At 47.7% G+C, this 20,349-nt stretch overlaps 7 protein-coding genes and 1 long non-coding RNA gene across 10 annotated transcripts; 5 read left to right on the top strand and 3 right to left on the bottom strand.

Annotated features, from left to right (window-relative positions):
- Nucleotides 1-417: 417 nt before the first annotated feature.
- Nucleotides 418-971, top strand: lncRNA:CR45756 (long non-coding RNA:CR45756). The gene has a single exon (NR_124963.1). It is a non-coding gene; the product is annotated as a long non-coding RNA:CR45756 (long non-coding RNA).
- Ilp8 (Insulin-like peptide 8) lies at nt 946-3,214 on the top strand. Its single transcript, NM_140692.3, has 3 exons — nt 946-1,140; nt 2,119-2,317; nt 2,742-3,214. The coding sequence occupies exons 1-3, from the start codon at nt 1,129-1,131 to the stop codon at nt 2,981-2,983; spliced, it is 453 nt and encodes a 150-aa protein (NP_648949.2). The 5' UTR covers nt 946-1,128; the 3' UTR covers nt 2,984-3,214.
- CG7730 (uncharacterized protein) lies at nt 3,212-5,511 on the bottom strand. Its single transcript, NM_176343.3, has 4 exons — nt 5,257-5,511; nt 4,319-5,198; nt 4,109-4,260; nt 3,212-4,047 (listed from the first exon to the last, which is right to left on the bottom strand). The coding sequence occupies exons 1-4, from the start codon at nt 5,355-5,357 to the stop codon at nt 3,435-3,437; spliced, it is 1,746 nt and encodes a 581-aa protein (NP_788521.2). The 5' UTR covers nt 5,358-5,511; the 3' UTR covers nt 3,212-3,434.
- Nucleotides 5,512-5,908: 397 nt separating this feature from the next.
- Nucleotides 5,909-8,698, bottom strand: Fit2 (Fermitin 2). Its single transcript, NM_140690.3, has one exon. The coding sequence runs from the start codon at nt 8,366-8,368 to the stop codon at nt 6,221-6,223; it is 2,148 nt and encodes a 715-aa protein (NP_648947.1). The 5' UTR covers nt 8,369-8,698; the 3' UTR covers nt 5,909-6,220.
- Nucleotides 8,699-9,284: 586 nt separating this feature from the next.
- Nucleotides 9,285-9,903, top strand: a10 (antennal protein 10). The gene is made up of 2 exons (NM_079397.3): nt 9,285-9,575; nt 9,628-9,903. Exons 1-2 carry the CDS (start codon nt 9,305-9,307, stop codon nt 9,822-9,824), a joined length of 468 nt encoding a protein of 155 aa, NP_524121.2. The 5' UTR covers nt 9,285-9,304; the 3' UTR covers nt 9,825-9,903.
- Nucleotides 9,904-10,169: 266 nt separating this feature from the next.
- On the top strand, nt 10,170-12,678 carry CG6652 (uncharacterized protein). The gene is made up of 5 exons (NM_140689.4): nt 10,170-10,466; nt 10,540-11,028; nt 11,101-11,326; nt 11,380-12,141; nt 12,209-12,678. Exons 1-5 carry the CDS (start codon nt 10,393-10,395, stop codon nt 12,470-12,472), a joined length of 1,815 nt encoding a protein of 604 aa, NP_648946.3. The 5' UTR covers nt 10,170-10,392; the 3' UTR covers nt 12,473-12,678.
- Nucleotides 12,679-12,755: 77 nt separating this feature from the next.
- Nucleotides 12,756-16,490, bottom strand: CG7728 (uncharacterized protein). Its single transcript, NM_140688.3, has 2 exons — nt 14,602-16,490; nt 12,756-14,541 (listed from the first exon to the last, which is right to left on the bottom strand). The coding sequence occupies exons 1-2, from the start codon at nt 16,385-16,387 to the stop codon at nt 12,848-12,850; spliced, it is 3,480 nt and encodes a 1,159-aa protein (NP_648945.1). The 5' UTR covers nt 16,388-16,490; the 3' UTR covers nt 12,756-12,847.
- A 355-nt stretch (nt 16,491-16,845) lies between these two features.
- On the top strand, nt 16,846-20,140 carry CG6664 (uncharacterized protein). 3 transcript variants are annotated; one of them, NM_168710.3, is made up of 5 exons: nt 16,846-17,283; nt 17,768-17,885; nt 17,949-18,039; nt 18,122-19,033; nt 19,097-20,140. In NM_168710.3, the coding sequence occupies exons 2-5, from the start codon at nt 17,770-17,772 to the stop codon at nt 19,574-19,576; spliced, it is 1,599 nt and encodes a 532-aa protein (NP_730233.1). In that variant the 5' UTR covers nt 16,846-17,283; nt 17,768-17,769; the 3' UTR covers nt 19,577-20,140. The 3 variants fall into 3 exon arrangements, with proteins under 3 accessions (NP_730233.1, NP_648944.1, NP_730232.1); NM_140687.5 differs by having other exon boundaries at nt 16,975-17,283; nt 17,760-17,885; NM_168709.4 differs by having other exon boundaries at nt 16,975-17,353; nt 17,760-17,885.
- The last annotated feature ends 209 nt before the right edge of the window (nt 20,141-20,349 follow it).

Below are 20,349 nucleotides of genomic sequence, written 5' to 3'. Positions count from 1 at the left end.
GTAGTACTTTGCCACTGAAAAAGATGGTAAAGGCATTTGGATCATTTTTTAGCATGCTAAATGATGAGTGAGTCTGGTACAAAGTATGATTTAACAAATGATTACCGCATTAAAGCTAATCACTGTTGTTTTTCTCGACTTTCAATGGGAAACGCCAGTCAACAATTTCAATTTTACAGTTCTTCAAATTCTACACACAATATTTGAATGGTTTTATGGGTCTGTTCAACTTGTTTATGGATCCACATAAATAAGCAATCATATTAGAGAAGCATGCACGGCTATCAAGAAGTGCGTTGCCCTGGTTGGAAAAGCCCCGGCAACAAGGTCCAAGTTTTCACTTTCACTGCCACCATCGGCCGTCAAATCACCAGTAGCTATTACTACCTTATTACATTGCCAAGGTGCGCTGATAAGAGTGTTTTTAGACTGTTCCAGCTAACAGTATTCGCCTCGGCTTTATCAAGAGCAGCAGCAAGTCCAGCAGCATGTGACTGTGACTCAGTGAGTCCGCCGAGTCCATTTATGTTGAAATTCGTTTAAGATCGAAACGGCGGCGCCATGAAACTATAAATGCCAACTCTTCTGGTCTGACGTCCGTTCCGAGGCCCATTGATAAAAAAAAATGTATATTTCTGAATGCTCGGCGCGCCCTGCCGCTTACGCAAAACTCCTGCGAGCGGATCCCGATCCCCAAAAAGCCGAGACCGAACCCCATAACCCATACCCCATACTCCATACCCGAAACCGAAACCGAAGAATTACAAATCCCGAAATCTGCTCTCTCTCTCTCTCTCTCTCTCACCCCCATCGCCCATTCCCATTGAAAAGTGAAGAGCGGCTGTCTGAGCGGCAAACTGAGCCGATCCGAAGCGCCGATCCTCGATTTTTGAGGCGCGTATAAAAGCTTGGCTACGTCGGCAACGAAAGCTCATTGTGCGCTCGCCGCTCGTGATTATCAGGTAACGTCGATCGGACGGACGGGTTAACCATTCAGCAAGTTAGCTCTGCAGCAAGTTTGCCCGCCAAAAGAAAACACGTATACGTAGTGTTGCAGCCAGAAAGGTGATCGACGTGCCTACTGATCTATTGATCTATTGAGAATTGTGATCCTAGAACGCCACTAAAATGAGTTCAAAGGTGAGTTCGAGTTGAAGTTAAACTCTTATTTTTGTTTTTTAACTATTACACTAGCATAACTAATTCGTGTAGCTCTTTAGCATTATAGTTGGTTAGTTGCTCAGCACCAAAGCATTAAACATCAAACATTCAGTTCTCAGAATGATTTCATACACCAAATTATGCATTCCTTGAAATCATTGTACTGAACTTAAACATTTCCAGTACAAGGTGGACTTTTCCAAATTGAGTCCAGAAATTTTCCAAACAAATAACTGTCTTCTAAGAACACTCCACTTTAATTACTTAAATTAGCTTCGCGCCACAAAAAAAGTGGGTGTGTGCAATTAACAGGCTGTCAGCTAAAAATATCAATATCCAATATAAACAAATGCGCTTTTGTTCTCCGCGGGCAAGAGCATAATGCCCGCATCGATTCCGAATCGGATTCATATGGCGGACTGGAGTGCTAAACAGACTGGAGTGTCACCGCAAGGTGCGATATACGAAATGCGAAATGCAAAATGCGGAAATGCCTACCTGCGGGGCGCATTACATAATTTCCACTTCAGCTCCAGATCGCCGTAATGTCGGGGAAGTTTCGGTCATTAAAAGCGGCAATTAAAATTCACCATTTGGCCGCGTCGACTTGCAAATGCGCTCCAGTTTATGTTTCGATCTTGATGCGATATTGACCCAGTTAATGGGCGGCATACTCCGGTGCGTGGGAGTCGGCGACGTCATCCAGACATCCCGGCATCCCGACACCCGGCTGTCGTCATCCGAAGTGGTTAATCCAGATGTGTCCAGAGCGGCGATCCAGATTCACATTGAAATGCCAAAGCAGGGCAGAGTGCAGCCGGTTAGAGGATCGTTGTAACACTTATGCGATAAATTCTGAACGTCAGCGATTTATAATTAGGAGCCGGAGGCCGGTTGGGTGTTTAATTTGGAATATACTCATACTCACTTGTTGTTTCGCCCGCTCCTCCATTGCAGTTGCATATGTGCCGCTGGATGCTGCTGGTCATCGGAGTCTGTTGCCTGATGGGCAGCTCGTCGGGCAGCTTCTGCTCCCTGGAGCGGATGAAGAAGTTCGCGATGGAGGCGTGCGAGCACCTCTTTCAGGCGGACGAGGGTGCCCGCCGCGACAGAAGGTCCATCGAGTTCGCGCACCACCATCTGAATCGACTTGGATGTAAGTATCTAGATCTAGATCTTAGATTTTAGAGCATAGTGTGGCACTAGGAAAAAAAATGTTTAAAAATATTTCGGATAAATTTAAAGATCAAATTATTATAATGCTTCGTTATGACTTTACCATTTTTAAATTTTGTTTCCAACTATAATACTTACGTTTTAAAATCTCAATTAAACAATATCCACTGAACATCGATAAGGAAAAGATTAAAATATTGGATTAGCGAGCTAATAAGGTCAGAGTGTCAGTCAACCCGACAATTGCATTCGGAACTGCATATCGAAAACACGTTTTTTTTTAAGTGTGTAGATTGCAATTAATACGGCATTTGCATAAAGCAGTTCCGATGCAAAAGTTAACCGACTTCAAGGCGCAGGTTCAAGATCAATTTGCTCACTGGCAACGTTTTCCCCCTTTTCAGCCGGCAAAACGCACAACAAGCATCACTACATCAGCCGAAGCAGCTATCCAATGGGTGGCTACCTGAAGGTGACCCGGGAGCACTTCAATCGCCTCAGCGAACTGGACATCTTTCCGCGCTACAAGCCCATCAAGCCGCACCACGAAAAGAAGCATCGCTTCAAGAGGGATCACTCGAGCAGGTCCTACAACAACATTCCCTACTGCTGTCTAAACCAGTGCGAGGAGGAGTTCTTCTGCTAAGAGAGCTCCAGTGTCATGCTCCATGCCCCACGCTCCAAGTCGGTGCCATCTGGTCAGAATCTTCTGAATCCGTCCATAGTTATAGTTAGGCTATTCATGTACATTCTACAAGTCGCGCTCACTCTTATAGAGTACCTTATTTGTGCCCACTCCCAGGGACACAGATCCATTTACAGTATTTATACACTTAGATCGATTTTGAATAAACAATCGAATACGGCAACTGATCGGAATTAAAGTGTTTTTTATAAAAATTGGTGGACAGTTAAAACTAAACAAACATTCAGAGAATTTAACAGCATATTAGGTTTAGAAGACGCATATAAAGGCTTAAAAGATTATTACAATCCTAGTACAAATGAGTCACGATGGCTAACAAATCTTTGTTGTATCACAATCTATTAATCACTAAATCACTTAATAAACCGACAGCTCGAACCATGGAATCAGCTTATATGGAACTAATATAGTAGGCGCCTTTGCAAACGTTGCATTTGTACTTGCGGCAGTTTTGTTCGCCAACTGGCTCCAGTGATCGAAAGTACTTGGATACCACCATCAAAATATCCTCACGTTGTCTCTGAAGGAAATCTTCGCCGAAGTCATCAAAGGTTTTAACGCAATGCATTAGAATGCGATAGAGGACCGCTTCAGTTGATACGAACGTATTCAGCGAGCGATCAATGTAATCCACGTTCTCCTCTACGAATGTGCGGGTCATCTGCATTAGAAGCTGTACAGCCTGATCGCTGAAGTATCTGGCCATGGCCTCCAAAACGTCCGTAAAGCTAGCCAGATTGCCGATATGCTCAACGAATTTTCCGCCGAACTTCTGTGCGAGCATGTCCATATTGATCACCATCTGCCCGCCAATGCCGTAACTCAGTATTTGGGGCAATAAAGTGGTGGCCACTGTAAGTCCCTGACTTAGGTGTGAGTTCATATTGTGAAGACTGAGGAGTACCTCCTTAAAAGGGATTTCGTTGAGGGTTCTCACAATATCAAATTGACCAGATTCATTGTGCAGCTTAACTGTTTCCTGGGAGATTCGATCAAAGATTTTTCTGTTGATACAAAAATGATGAAGAATACTATATATGTGACTGCCAGGAGGTATTGACTTGCCTGGATTGATTTCGAAGTGCTCGCCTCAAGGAAGACCCGTTGGTAGCCTTGGAAGCGATGCGCATATTGTTGATGGAATGAGTGAATATCACAAGGTGCGAGGCCATCTTCAGCATGTCCAAGCTGTTTATGGCTTGGTCATCTCCATGTTTCTGAGGAGGTCGAAACGAAGTTATAAAATTAATGTCTTTTTTAAAGGATCCAACTTACCGAATATAAATCGTAAACACCATTCGCTACACCCGTTCCGGCGATGACCATTGAGGCACCATTTATCCCCCTAACGGCTAACTGCGCAGCGGGATTAACTTTGTAGCCAGCTCCTGCAGCGGTGGACAGAGCTTTTGTGGCCCCACTGGCTCCTAGACCCACAACGCCACCTGCTACGCCCAACCAAGAGCTGCGTGCCTCGGTATCCGTGATGCAGGTGGACTGTCCGTGCCGTCGACGATCGATAAGATGGGAGGCAGAGCGCAGGGTGCTGTAGACTCCGGTGGCCACGCCCACAGCGGTGGCGGCAATCGCGAGCGGAGCGCCCAGAGGCACAGCCAAAGCTGCAGCCGCCGGAACACTGGCCACCAAGCTACCAACAGTGGCGACTTTATCGCCAGCATTCAGAATTTTATACCTGGCACGTGCTGCTGGCGTTGGATGGACCATCAACTGGACGCCCGGCTCCTCGTCGCCGGTGAATGTGTAAATTCCTTGGCTAGGGGCGATCATCAAGCCCTTGGGCAAGGTGTTCCGGAAGACGAACTGCTCCCAATTGGCGTAGACCCGTGCATTTTCGTCCACAAAAATCATGCAACAAGCGGCGCTGTTCTCGCCCTTCAAACAGCGCCGTGTGCGAAAAACCGGGTGACAGGAGTAGTTGGTAGACTGCAGCGCCGATTCCGGGTCTGTATCCGGCGTGACTAGCACGTAAATTATGGCGGAGAGCAATGTGCCGTTGGTGTAACAGCGCTGCTGCCAAATATTCCGGAAAAGCTGCTCCCGCTTTCGTTGAATCGCCTTGCCATTGCGGGCGTCATCATCGCGAATGAGGTTCTCTATCTTTTGCTTTAGAACATCACCCTGATCCGGGGCTAGTCTGTGGGTATAAATATAGTTTAGCCAGGTACGATGATTTAAGTAATTGCATAACATACGAATCCCAAATAATTTCCGAACGCAGCCCACTGCTGAAGCCAAAATCCCTTTGCACTTCGTAGGTGGTGCGAGAATTTTTAGTATTTTCCGTTTTCTCCATATCCTAATTACTGCAGAATCTGGCACTTTTGATCTGCAGCCCAAGTTAAATATACTTACTTTAATTTAGAGACTGTATTTTAATGGGAAATCAATGTCGAAATGCTAATTTCGTTTCCATGACAATTCAACAAAGCTGGCGCCAAATTATCGAGAGCTAATCGATTAAGCTTCACGATATAAGTTTATCAATCGATACCGCGTAATTTTAAATGATACATTTTGACAATATTATTTTAAATCTCAAATCTATTAATGCCATAGAAATTCGGTTCAAAACTTTTTCAATCAATAGTAATTCTTTCAAGTAGTAATAGTTCTAAATTAAAACTTATTTCGCGATCCACAGTTTTCCTTGGTCTTTGATCCACTTGGTACCTAATAATTATTTTACTTAACTTTTAATTGCCATGTTTTACTGAACAAGTTTAATATTTTTGGACTATCAGTAAATTACTCTTTTAATGACCTTTACTGACCTCAGTAATTTAATATTTTAACCTCAAAAAATCTACTAGTGTCCCCGAAAAGTCCAATACCCAAGCAATAGTTGAATTTTAATATGGGATTTTTATTTAAATATACACTTAAGAGTTAGTTATACAAAAACATTGCTAAGGCCACGGTTAAGTCTAATTAGGTGTTGGGCAGGCAAAAAGGCCATTGGCAAGCGATTTTCGTGGTGAAAAATCATCAACAAGATTAGTTAACAACGAGTTAAAAGGTAAATAAAGTGAAATTAAATACATGTATTGCATTGAAGTTGTGAGTCTATCAGTTGGTTATCAGTTAAAACAGTGGTTTATCTTAACAAAATTCGAACAATTGAAACTGCCTGCCATTAAAATCGAGCAATAAATGGTACTAGGACCAGCCGCCGGTAAGTTTGTGGAAAAGCTCCTCGTTCAGGGTCTGGTTGGTGTCCTTGGATCGCATGGACATGAAAATGTAACCACCGATGAACTCGTGCACCACTTTACAGTCGGCTGAGTGGCAGGAGAAGACCACATTCTCGTCTTCAAACTGAATCATCATGCACTTTATGTTCCAGTTGACGTTCCACGCCTTCATGGTGTTATATCGCCAGGTCTTGATGTGATCTCCCGAACTCAGATCCATGCGCATAATGCGGTTGTGGGCCACGCCGAGCAGCTCCTCCTTCCGATGCCCGTCGAACTTAATGATGAACAGGCTTACTCCAAAGTCAGGTAACGAACGCCATGCCTGGATGTACTTCAGTTTTGAATCTAAAGCATTCAGCTCCCGAACGTTGGCATGTGCTTCGAGGATCCGCTGGACTGCCTTGTTCGACAACTTGCGGATGATCTTGGGCGACAGATAATCAACTGCTTCCACAGAGCGAGGATCGATGTTTACATGAACTCCGTGTGCGGGTCGCTGCATCTGCAGTAGCGAGAGTATGCTGTCCACTTCACTCTCGTACGAGCTATCCGCCAGGGATCTTCCCTTGGCCGCCAAACGACAAGCAGCCATCCACTTGGCGTACTGCTGCTCGTTCTCGCAGCGCACCCACACCTCACTGTTGATACCGTGGCCACCATCAGGAGAGACCTCCAGCCGGATAGCATACTTTCCCTGGGACAGGTTTACATCCGGAGTTACTTCGCAGCCCTTCAGGTTAATGCTTATGGCAGGCGCAACACGTCGCGAATCTTCGGCGTTCTTGAACAGATGCAAATGCAGATCCCGATAGGTGAAGTAGTAGCGCTTATAGCCGCGCAGCGTGAATCTTTGCGGCTTCAAGTAACGCAAATAGTCAGAGAGCTCTGGTATGCGTGTAATATTCCGCGAGTCTCCGCCGTAGTCCGGTCCCTCCAGCGTAATCTGTAGCTCTTTCAGTGCCGAATCAATCTCGTCTTCGTTGTCATTCTCCTGACTGGAAGTTTCAATGCCCGAGTCCACTGCTGCACCCTGGGGTGTATGATCTACGTGATGGTTCACCTGGAACTGGAGGGCGGCAAACATAAGGCTCTCCTCCTCTGTGCAATCCAACTCCTCGTTCAGAACACTCCACTTGGCCTGCTCGTACAGCTGATTGATGCGCACCTGGTCGCACTTGGGATTTAGATCGAAAAAAGTGAAATACTTGAAGCGCAGGCACAGCGTGTCGTACTCGCGTATGCCCTGTTCCATGATGGACAGCGAGGAATCTAGCCAGCCCACATTCAGACGAGCCTTCTCCACCAGCGACTTGGGGCGCAGCTGAAGAGCTCGCACATCCGCGCATGGGGTGGGCGGAGAGCTGGCCAAATTCTCCTGGAAATCGCCAAGACTTGAGGAGCTCGAATCGTACGTGGCATAGCCAAGCTGGCTCTGTTTCCAGGTGCCTGGAAAAGGTGATACGGTGCGCACTGGCGAGCGCGCTCGGTGATTGTGCGGCGACAGAGGAGCACAGAAGAAGGATCCCGGTGCAGAGGGCTTGTCCAGACTGCCCGTGCTTCCGCCTTCTCCATGAAACGACGTGCTGATGGGCACAAATGAGTTGGTGTCCGCAGCAGGCTGCAGGTAAGTGGTGCCATCTGGTTCAGCGATTGGCACTCGCTTCTGATGCGGCACCTGGGCGAAGTTACGCTTCAGGTGCTCCGCTTCCAGTGGTTTGCACAGGGACAACTCCTCCGGATAGCGGATATCCAACTGCTTGCATAGATTAACCACCGCCGAGAACGTCTTTACGGAGTAATCCACCCGGGAGTCCAGGTACCTCAAATCCGGCAGCTGCACCCGCAGTATCTTGTGCATGGGCGTGAAGTGCAGAAGGCTATCCGCCTGGACACCGCACTGATCCAGGGTAAGTTTGGTTCGGCTGAGCCAAACATTCCGCGCTGGCCACCACAGAGCATGATCCGACCAGTCCTTGGGATTCTCCGGATCCACCAGTTGCAGCATAATGCCCCCAATGTGCTGGTCACCGCGCACGCGCATCGTCTTCTCCAGCGCCAGATCCGTGATGAAGATCCGCAGATTCCACGAGTTCTCGCCGACGTGGATCATGGTGCTGCTGTGATGTCACCTGTCCTACTTTCTGCTGCCCGTCTGGGGCGTTTCTAGGTCGTCCTTGGTGGGGCGCCCACAGCAAAGTCGAGAGTTTTCCACCGATCGGCGCACAGATGGTCGTCAAATTCGCATTTTCCGCACTGTGACGCAATCCACGGGTTGAAAATTCACTGCAATTGCGTTGACTATGCCGCAATATTTCCGGATCCGGACAATTGCATCGATTCGTTTTGCTTGCGTAAATAGAGCAATTAAAGAAAATTCAGTCCATTGAAAAAGAAAGCGCCGAACCGACTGGTTTACCCACTCGCTCTGGTATCGATATATCTCTGACTTGGTTTTCCAAATCGCTATCGATTATTTCGTTGATCGGTGTACCAGATGGAAAAAGATATATTTTCGATTACTGTTTTAGATTACACCTATTAGAATTTAACTTATGGGCGCGAAGAAGTTTTGAAATTCAATTTAATGGGATGCCTTTTAAGTTTGAACTATAATTTTAAATTCTTAACCGAAGGACCTTTAATAATTTTGCATTTTTGTAGGTCCCAAAAAAATTCAAAAGCTTAGAATTTTAGATTAAGCATGCAGATTTTAGTAAGCAAAATTGTTTCAGAACGCTGACATTCATAGTATCACACAAAGCCCTATAATTATTGATTGCTAACTTATTAGATATTTTATTTTTATATCACAAAAAACAAACTGCTTAGCCCAGAATGATTTTTTTTTTAATTTCTTTAGAAAATAAGCCACTACCGCATTTGCCTGTTGATGGGCTCAAGGTAATCAAATTAAATTGACTTAATTTGAGCCCGATTGGTAAGTGGTCAAATTGGACGGAGACACGCAGTGTATTTCCAAACGGAGGCCTGTACATATAAAAGCCCGGATTGCTAATACGGTTAGCAGCATACGATCGATTCGAAAATGGGACAGCCCGGTTTCCGTCGTGCCATTGGGCACGTTTCGTTGGTGGTGGCACTGATGTGCACCACCTGTTTCCAAGTGGAAGGACTACCCCATCCGCCGGCCACGTCGCCGTCACCAATGATGGAAAGAATGGTGGAGCAGGCCTACGACGATAAGTTCGACAACGTCGATCTGGACGAGATCCTTAACCAAGAGCGACTGTTGATCAACTACATAAAGTGCCTGGAGGGCACAGGTCCTTGCACTCCCGATGCCAAGATGTTGAAGGGTAAGCTTGAAGCCCAATTCAATAATTCTCGGTAATACCCAATCTCTTGTAGAGATCCTGCCCGACGCCATCCAAACCGATTGCACCAAGTGCACGGAGAAGCAGCGGTATGGTGCTGAAAAGGTGACCCGTCATCTCATCGACAACCGACCCACCGACTGGGAGCGTCTGGAAAAGATCTACGATCCCGAGGGAACCTACCGCATCAAATACCAGGAGATGAAGTCCAAGGCCAATGAGGAGCCATAATCAATCTCTATTTTACGTCGTTTTTAACTTAAGTGATTTTATGTTGCTTTAATTAACGAATAAACTGCAGAGAAGCTTCAACCTTTGGTCTTTTTGAAAGTATCCAAGCCGTAAGAATCTATTAAATTTTAATTACCCGAAATGCGAATTATTTTACTAGTTAAACAACTTAAATACATAGTTACAGATATATTTTGCTTCAAAAGAAGAAATTGTAAATTTTGCGGAAGCGGAAGCGTTTGAAAACGAATACAAGTCGTCTCGATTCCCCAATTCGATAGACGAGCAATCGGAGGCGTCATGGCAACCAGTTCCTAGGAGCCCCGATTCCGGATTCAGCCCCAACAACGCAGCAGTCGGCGGAGCAAACAATAAACAATAATCAGACATCAAACATCAAGGCGTAACCACAGTAGCAGGCACTTGGTTTTCAGTTACATTTTGACTTCACCTCGCACCGACTCTCTATCTATTTCTATACACTAGACATCCGAATTGGCCTCCGAAAATTATTAGCTTTCTCGAGCTAACCCAGTGACAATCCTCCGGAGCAGCGGCAGGACCTTAGATGGTATCGCCGCGCAAGCTGGCATCGTCCTACGGCCCAAGAGTATCCCAATCGGAACCGAACAATCTGATGGCGTGGGTAGAGTACACATCTTCGGCAGTAGCCACCATCTAAAGTCTTCCCCTCCCCCCAAATCCCCTTTTCTAGAGCGTCGGCAAAGAGCTGTGAGAGCCTATTCTCGGCCAGCTCCCGGGAGTCGGCCAGCCTGATCTACCAGCGCAGCAAGCCGCCACCGCCCCAACAACGTGGCGGCGTGAAGGGTTCCGGCAGTATGAGCTCCCAGAACCACAGCGAGATCCATCAGCGCGTCATGTCCGCGAGGAATCTGCGCGCCAAGACCTTCCAGAACCAACTGGCCGATGCCCAGGCGGAGATTGCCAATCTGGCGCACGAGAATCGCATGCTGCGCACGCTTCACAATCGCCAGTCATCGGCGCTGAATAAGTACGAGGCCCACAACGCTGAGCTGCCCAAGTTGCTAAGCTCACATGCCGAGGAGCTGCGCATGTGGCAGACCAAGTACCGCAAACTGCAGGCTGCGAACAAGGCTCTGGAGCTAAAGCTCAAGCAGAAGGAGGAAATCATCCTGACGCTGAGCGATCAGAACAAGCACTACAGTCAGCTCAACAAGGATAAGTATGTATGATTACTTTTATGCTAGTCGCAATTAAATTTTCATTTCTTTTGATTGTTTTTTTTTTTGTTCAGGAATCTCGACGAGCGGCAAAAGCTTCAGGAGAAGTTAAAATCCCTGGAGCAGCGTCTGGAGGAGAAGGACAACGACATGAAACTGATGGCCCGCAAGGTGCAGCTGGAGTCGAAGAACATCCGCCAGCAACTGCTCAACGAGCAAAGGAAGGGCAAGGAGGTGATGCTGAAGCTGGAGAAGGCCAAGCTGGAGATCAGTGGATACCGCAAGCTGGAGGAGTACACTGTGGGTATTACAAGCAATTCCTCAAAGTCATCTTTTAACTTTTGAGCCTTCAGCTCGGCACTGACAAGGTGAATCCCCTGTCCTCCGGTCGACGAACCAAACTGAGTGGCGTCACCGATGAGCCGGACAAGATCGACAAGTTGGAGAAGTCAATGGAGATGCTGGACAAGGCCATCGAGAAGAACAACCAGAGCGAATTCACGGCCTTGACGGATGTGATGGAGTCGGAATCGTTCTACGATTTCGAAAAGGACAGTGCCGAAGACAAGAGTGGACCCAACACTCCACCTAGTCAAATCGAACGACAGGTGGGCGGGCGCGGCGGTAAGCTTATCCTGCCGCCCGCCACGAACCATGCTAAGATGGGACAGAAAGCCAATCGGTCCACTTTGAGCCAAGTGCTCTCGGCCCAGGGAAAGATTTCGGTATCTTCTGGAAAATCTGCTAAATCACGCATTGCCGTTGCAGTGCCGAAGATGGAAAGTGTCCAGGTTAGCAAGCGTCGCGAACCGGAGACCGTGTCCAGACTGGCTTCCGCCGAAACCAAGCCCAAGCAGAAGCCTCTGGAGTACGAGTACGAGGACGACTATGAGCCGGCTGGCGAAGATGGTGATGACGACGCCTACGGCATGATGAGCAAGATGTGCGAGGGAGAGGAACCACAGGACAACAGCGAAGAGAATGCCAACGAAAGCAGTCTATTGAAATACTCCGCATACATGGATAACAAGAGTAGCGAGGGCGATCCCCTAGAGGAATCAATGGAGGAGTACGACGGAACTGATGGTCAACAATCGCAGGGCAGCGACGATGAGGTGACTGTTGCCTTTGTAATTCCGATCCACTAGTAGTACTTAAATGTTTTCTCAATCTCAATCCCAGGACATTAGTGTACGTGCTCCGCGTCTGAAGGAGAACATGTCCAGCCTGCGCAAGCAGATCTCGAATGATTTCAAGGAGCGCGAGAGCTTCCTGAAGACGTTCTGTCGCCAGGCCAGTAATAGCAATATGCGCGACGATTCCGCGTCGAAGAAGAGGAACAGCATCGCGACCGGAGCGGCGGCCAGTAGCCACATGACCGGCAGTCGCAAGAATGCCCTTTTGGCCGCTCTAAAGACGATCGACGACAACAAGAGCCAGGACTAGAGTGCACTGCAATAGTTTCCACCCATGTCCAGTTCAAGTTAGTCCTTAAGCGGTGTTGAGTTATATATATATTTTTCAAGCTGAGGCCCGTGTGCCCGGCGCAGCTGGAGCAGTTGCATCAGTGGCTTGGCGAAGATGGATCGAATCAAGCCCTTGATGCAGTTGCTCCAGCGCCGGTCGCACAGTCGTTGATTAAATTTTAATATAAACATTTCTGTGTTTGGTATATAATTGGAAGGATTGCCCTTATCACAAATCCACATTGTATCTGATAGTCGATGCGCTCAATTATTAAAAACATTTTATTTTGTTATATCTACATTTTATACAGCAAAATGCCTAAGAATTGTCCATTGATTACTCTCGAGAATAAAATCAGGCAGTCTGCTTTCCTCGCAGCTTGCTGATGGCCCGCGATACCTTCTTGCGCAGCTCCTTTTGACGCCGCTCCTGGGAAGCCATCTTCTCCCGCTTCTTTTCGCGGTAGTTTTTGATGCGCTTCTTCATTTCCATGCGTTCACGTTGCCGCTTGTCCTTAAAGTTGGTCTCAATCATCTTCATCATCTTGGACACCTTCTGCTCGTACGGTGAGTTAACCACGGCCACGCGCTCCAGCGCCGCCTTGGGATTCTCCGGTCCCAGCTTGGGCTTGTCCTTGTACGGCAGCGCCCGCTGAAGGGCCTTGGGTATGGTAAGTGGGCGGAAAATTTTCTCCTTGCGCACGATCGTTGTGTACATACTGTCGGGCTGGGCTGCATTTTGCACAGCCCTCTCCCGCTTGAGTTGACCGAGCGTCTTCATGCCCTGCCATTGGCTCTTCTGGTCCAGCGGCAGCAGGAGTGAGGACACAGGAGCATAGAACCGAGGCACTTCCACACGGAACCAGGTGCGGCAGAAGACTATGTCGCTCAGAAGGATCTTGTCCTCAAATGTGGCACGATAAGAACCTTCGGGTGTGTGGTGAGCCTTCTTGATCTGTCCACGAATTCCAGACACCGTTTTGATTTTGGCTCCTTCGAACTTTGCAACTTCCAGTGAGGAGTTGAACATGTCCTTCACAAAGGCCGTCTTCTTGTAGATCTTAAACGGATGTCCCACCAGCTTGAGCTTCTTCATGATCTGCGAAGATTTGTCCACCTCGGTGACACAGCCTGTGGCTGCTATCCGGAAGCCAAGCCGACGCATCTCCTCCTGATCCTGACGCACAGTCTGCAAGGCTAGGAAACCAGTATTTTGAGGCGTTATCGGGCCCCAGAAGGTCATGCTGCAGGTGACATGATTGGGCGTATACTTAAGGTAGCGTTGTCGGAAGTTGTCTTCCACCTTGGCATAGATGGCCACTGTTTGAAAACGGCGCCAACCCATTGAGATGATCAAAGGATCACCTGTTTTCAGGATCTTCTTGTACCAGCGATGCTTCTTCACCTTGCAGTTGACATAGCCAACGTTCTCCTCGGTCATATTTAAGGCACCAACCAGTACCGGATAGCTGGCATCGAAATTCTCGATGAACTCGGCGGGCAGCTGCTTGAATCCGAGGCGAACGTAAAGACCCGGTCGATAGCCCTCGATCTGAATGCGGAACTCATTGTCCAGGTGGGCAAACTCGCTCTTGTTTAGCTCGCTCTGCCGCTGAGCCTCTGCTTTAAGGTCCTCGTAGAAGGAGTGATCGCCAGTTATCCGACCATTATCCTCCTCGCCCTTTCCCTCGCCGCTGTTGTCGTACTCCGCATCGAACTTGGCCTTTAACTTCAATTTTTTTGCCATCAGCTCGGCCTTGGTGAGATTTTCCTCCTCTACGCGGGTCAGTTTGCGCTTGGGTGCTGAAGAATCCTCAGGCTTGGAATTCTCTTCTTCCGATTCTCCACCATCTTCTGCTTTGGGTTTACCGCTGTGCTGCTCGCCCGTCTCTAAATCCTCAAAGTCTCCGTACACTTCGCTTTCTGCGTCACTCATGTCGTCCATCTTTAGTAGATTTTCAGCATCCTCGCTGGCCTTCCATTTGCCGGTAACGAAGCAGTTCTTGATAAGTTCCTTGTTGTCTTCCGCCAGCCAATCCCGAGTGGCATCTTAAATTTAAAACAAGTGTAAATAGATTGACAATTCTTAGAAAAATATATTTAACTTACCACCCTGATACTCGAAGAAACACCGCTCGTCTTTATCCCTAATGTCCTGGTCTGATTGCTTCAGGCTTTGTTTTTTAGCAGCCACCCGGAACAGACCACCTAGTTCTTCTTCTGAGTCGTCTTCTGCTTCTGCCTCCTGACGACTATGTTCACTCTGATTATACACACCGTAGACAAGGCGCATCAGGTTTTTCGACTCCGAGTGACGTTGGAGAAAAGCATCGCGGGCCTTCTGGGCCAGATTAGTTTTCCAGCTCATGTTGCTGGCCAGGACGCGAGCCTCCTCATCGTCCGAATCGGATTCGTTGGATGTTTTCACATTTCCCAGGCTTTGATATTCCTCATCGCCAGAAGAAGCGTCTTCCTCAGCATCCTCCTCCTCCTCACTGTTCTCCCCACGCCAATCGTCCGCATCGAACTCATCCTGCTGCTCCTCCTCACTGTCAGCGGCATCCAGACCAGAGTCCTCTCCATCGTCATCCTCATTCTCACTACTTTCCGCCTCTTCATCCTCCTCTTCGTCGTCTTGATCATTGCGGAAGTCCTTGGACTTGATGGGCTTGGCATCTGAGAATAGACGGAACTCCTGCTGTTCCATCTGTTCATCAATGGTGGCCTTCTTATCGATCAGCTTGTTCACCAGCTCCGCCTGCTCGGCAGCCTCAGCGGTCTGCTCCTGTTCCTTGTGCGAGTGCGATCCCTGTAGCTCAATGTAGACAGCATCCTTGTCGTAAACAATGCCACCGACTCCGGACATGGGTGCATACAGTAATCGCTCTTTCTCCAGCAAACTTCGCTTCTTTTCCGTCCCAGGCAGGGGGCAAGGATCGGGAATGACGTTTAACTCGTCGATGCGGGCATCCCCCAGGCCAGCTATGTGCACCATGTGTTCTTGCTTGAGAGGAACTCCTCGGACATAGCCATAGAGTACTACCTCGCGATCGCACTTAGGATCTCGGCGCACGCGATCTGTGTTTGTCACATCCTCGATGCGGTCTACCAGCAGATAACTATGTGCACCTCGCCACTGCAGCGGGCGAAACTTCATCACAGAGATAAATCGTCCCAGGTTTTTGACTTCGTTCCGGAGGTACTCGCCGTGAAGAAGTCCAGAAAGGTAGAATAGCTTGGCGCCATCGTAGACTTCCGTCCAAAAGCGGTGCTTCAGTTCCTTCTTTCGTTTCCTCAGCTGCTTGGGGTTCTTGATCATGTCCAGGTGGGTAAGTACGCCCATTATCTTGGGCATGCCGTGCACCTGGCAGATGTTCAGGAACTCAAAGATCTCCATTTCGAAGCCGTAGCTTGCGTCGCAGAGCAGCAGCACCAGATCGGCGCATTTGGCCACATCGATCATGGAGTTCACATCGTTGTTGCACTCCAGCAGGGTAATCCGGCGCTTCTTGGAGGTCACAATAGTAATGGGACCCTTTATATCGGTGACATTCGTCCGCGTAAAGCTTTTAATTAGGTCCTTGATCAGCGTTGTCTTTCCCACTTTGGGTGGTCCCACCACGGCAATCAGTACGGGTGGCGGTACGTTCGGAGTTTGATCGACAACCGGAATATGCTGCTTCTTGGCCGTAAGGTCCTCCTTGCGCCGGAAGTTCCTCTCTGCTCGCTGCGCCGAGTTGATGGCGAACGCCTTGGGATTCCTCTGCCTGGCGGTCAACTCGGGCTCCTTCTGGTTGGAGTCCTTCTTGGCCTTCAGCTTTTTCTTGTCCGCCTTCACGCCGGACTGGCGGGCGCGGTGCTGCTTTCGCTTGTCCTGGCCGGCATCGTCGGCCATTGTTACAGCCTTTAAATATATTAAATTATTAAATTATCCGCTGTTTGCGCGCTGCACGTGGAGCCAGTGTTGCCAGATTATGAAACAGCCCCAAATCAATTGGTTTCATCCAGCCCTGAATACATATCGTAAATAAATAGTACGATAGACTGACTATATTTTGTTTGTTGCGGCCTACGAAATCTATTGAGTAAAGTAATGGTTTTGAACGTATTATTTATTTCAGCATATGTTATACGCTACTAGGAATCATAAGCACTTTGTTTGTAACACGTATAAGCGTAACCAAAATCGCAATCGTCAAACTCATGAAAAATGGTATACAAATCAGAAACGTTTAAAACACAAATTAAGAAATAATTTATTTAGTAATGACCGTTTTTAAGTAAAATGTCAAATAATACACATTTCGACTTCCACCTTACAACGACAAGAAAGAAACTTACAAAATTAACGTATCTGTCTATTTTCTGATATATTTTGATAAAATTGTAATACAATTTTTGAATAGCATAATTGTATTGTTTTCCACCTCTACTGGTATTTCCTCAAGTGTCATCACTACCTCGCGGCGTTTCGCTGTGAGCGCTTTTTCGGTATTTCGCCACATATACGGTCACACTTCTGCACTGTGGATTTTTCGCAATTTGACTTTAATTTTATTCGATCGGATCGGGCAAAATGTACCGCACTCAGATCTGCAGGCCCTAAGCAGACGCCTAAGGTTCAACTCTACTCCGTTCGCAGCTGCATCCTTTCACCTGCGCAGGTGAAACGCAAGAACGGCAACCAGAGCCCTGGTGAAACAGAGTCGGCGAAGGAGTGTTCAAGAGGGGGGAGGAGCAGTGCGGCGGAAGGCAAAAGTCTTTTAAGGCGAAACAGCGCACAAAAGCCAGGTAACCAAAGATAGAATCTGGAAAATCGGACATTTTCAGCCGGTTGAAAGGGGGAGGCGTAATCCCACATGTGAGTTGGAAGTCACTGGCAGTGGTGGGCTGTGGGTGGTGGTGGTGGCGATGGCGATGGCCTGCCAGCCTGTGCAAACCCTTCCTTCGCCGACCTTGCCCTTCTATCGATTTCCGAAAAATTGCATCAAGCCAGATGCACAGAAAATCACAGCTGAAGGTTAAACTTTTGCATCGGATCAGGGCCAAAACCAAACACCACCACCGACCGATTTCTTTATTCTTTGTTCCTCACGGGGCGCAGACGAATTCAAGAATAAAGAACAGCCAGTCGCCACATATATATGTACTCATGCACATATGTATAATATATATGTGCTTAAAAAGCGACTGGCATACATTATTTCTCGTCATACATATATGTATATGCTCAAAAAACGTAATGGCACTGGGCCATTTACCTTTAGTTTTGCAGGCATGGAAAGTCCCTGTGAATCCGAAAGTTCGCTGGACGGTGGCACCATGCTGCCACCAAGCCCAGTTTCCCGGGAGCAACTCCAGAAGAGGATCGAATCGCTCACCCAGCAGAACAAGTAAGTCAGACACTATTTTTAAAATGCATTTTTACCACAAATAATATGACTCTACGCTTCTAGGGTGCTGAAAGCCGAACTGGATACCTTCAAGACCAAGTGCAAAGTGGTGCAAGAGGAGAATCGCTGCCTCAAGCAAGCCTCAGTCATCATTGTTAGTACTACTTTTATGTTATATCAAATTGAAATTGAGTTTCACAAAAGTTGCCTCAATTTACCTTTGTTTACTTTCACAGCAAGCCAAAGCCGAGCAGGAGGAAGAATACATCTCAAACACGCTGCTAAAAAAGATTCAGGCCCTCAAAAAGGAGAAGGAGACTCTGGCGCACCACTACGAGCGCGAGGAGGAGTGTCTGACCAACGATCTCTCCCGGAAGCTCGACCAGCTGCGTCAGGAGAAGTGCAAGCTGGAGCAGACACTTGAGCAGGAGCAGGAGTGCCTCGTCAACAAGCTTATGCGCAAGATTGAGAAGCTCCAGGCGGAGACGGACAACAAGCAGACCAATCTCGAGCAGCTGCGCCGCGAAATGGTCGAGTTGGAGAACACGCTTGAGCAGGAACAGGAAGCTCTTGTAAACAAGCTGTGGAAGCGCATGGACAAGCTGGAGACCGAGAAGCGTTCGCTGCAAATCAAGCTGGATCAGCCGGTTTCCGATCCGACTACGCCGCGAGACATCACAAACAACGCCCATGCCAATGGTGGCGATACGGCCACCAGTTTGAGTGCTCATATCCAGATTCTGCGCTCCGAAGTGCTTCGCTATCGCTCCGACCTGGCGAGCGCTCAGAAGGAAGCCACTATCAAAACACAGCAGTATGCGCAGGAAGAGAAGTCGATTCGCGAGGAAAACGCTCGCCTTCAGCGCAAGCTAAAGCAGGAGGTGGAGCGCCGCGAAGCCCTATGCCGGCACCTCTCCGAATCGGAATCCTCGCTGGAGATGGACGAGGAACGCTTCTACAACGAGAACCTGATGGGAGGCGGTTCGTTCGCTGTAGCGACGGCAGCAGCCGCCGCCGCAGCTTCAGCGGTGAGCGCCCAACGTCAACGCACCATCAGCAGTCCCGTCTCCCACAGTCCCTCGAGTAGCCGACCTCTAAGTCCGGGCACGGCGGTGCAAAACCGCTGCTATGCCTGCGGCCAGCTAGTGGTGAGTACGATATTGTGAAATGTTGCTTTCCAGATTTGTAAAATTAAAAATTCTTCGTTTCAGAATCGTCGTGCCAGCGAACGCTTCATAAAGCCAGCACTGCCAACGCCCATGCTGGGCCTGAACACTTCCGCACCGAACGTGCTGACCTCAACCAACCCACTGCTGGGCATTTTGGGAACCGGCAGCTCCTCATCGTCCGCGTCCGTATCAGCTGGGAATGCCGCTGGCGGCTTTCTCTCGAATCTGGGAGGCGAACGCCTAAGCCTTGGCTCGTCAAATTCGGCTGGCGGCAGTGCCACCTTCTTGGCCGGCGGTGGAGGTGGAGGTCTGCTGGCCCAGCTCACTAGCCACTCCAGCGCTTCGTCGTCGTCGTCCAATTTGATGAACATCAGCCTGAACAACTCGTCCAGCGGCAATCTTGTTAACAGCAGCAGCAACTCCTCACTGTCGGCGTTTACGCCAACCAATCCGCCCAGCTCGGCGGCCACGGCCTTTATCCAGCCAGCCAGTCCAATGGACACGTCCACCTGCAAGGACTAGGAGGATGCAGTAGCTCTCGCACAGGGATACAGAAAAATCATGACTTATTCACACACTTTCACACGAAAACACACTATATTCATAAACACGCACGCATGCAAGCAACCAGTTTAACGATCCTAAAAACATAAGAAAACACAGAAACAAAAGATGAGAAAGTAACTATCGTAAGCTTCTCCAGGGCGACTCAAAGTCGCCACATTTATATATGGTTAATATGTATATGTATGTTCTATTTGATCAAAATCTCTTAAAACCTTTCAATAACGGAATTCCTAGGCGAACGAATATTTAGCGCTAATGTTTAAGATTTGAATGTTTTTCTAATTTCGCTCGGTTCCAGTTAAAGTTAAGTAAAACACAGCTAATAATGAGATATGGAGGATATAGAGGATGAGAATGAGGATGGACAGCACACGCTAACCAGATCGTATGAATTTATAAAAAGGGTGAATTCTATTCATGTCGAAACCATTTTCCCACAATTCCTTCGCATGTGGGCCTAAAAAATTTTGAAGTATGTTTATGTAAGCCAACAAAAATAAAGTTCAACAATTTAAAATTAAATAAAAATTCGTCCAGAATTTTTTTAAATTAAATTTTGTTTAAATTCGAGGTGCAAGGTTTTCAAAATTGTAGAAAGTACAACTGTAGACACTACAATATATGAATTGTAAACATCATCTGATAGGTTTTTTTAAAATATGTTTTCAGAAATAACATTTTTTTCTTTTGACGAACCACAAGAACAAGAATTTTCGAATTTCCGTTAA

Source organism: Drosophila melanogaster, chromosome 3L, assembly GCF_000001215.4.
Source record: "Drosophila melanogaster chromosome 3L".
NCBI classification, from domain to species: Eukaryota; Metazoa; Arthropoda; class Insecta; order Diptera; family Drosophilidae; genus Drosophila; species Drosophila melanogaster.
This window is presented reverse-complemented; position numbering and strand designations above follow the sequence as displayed.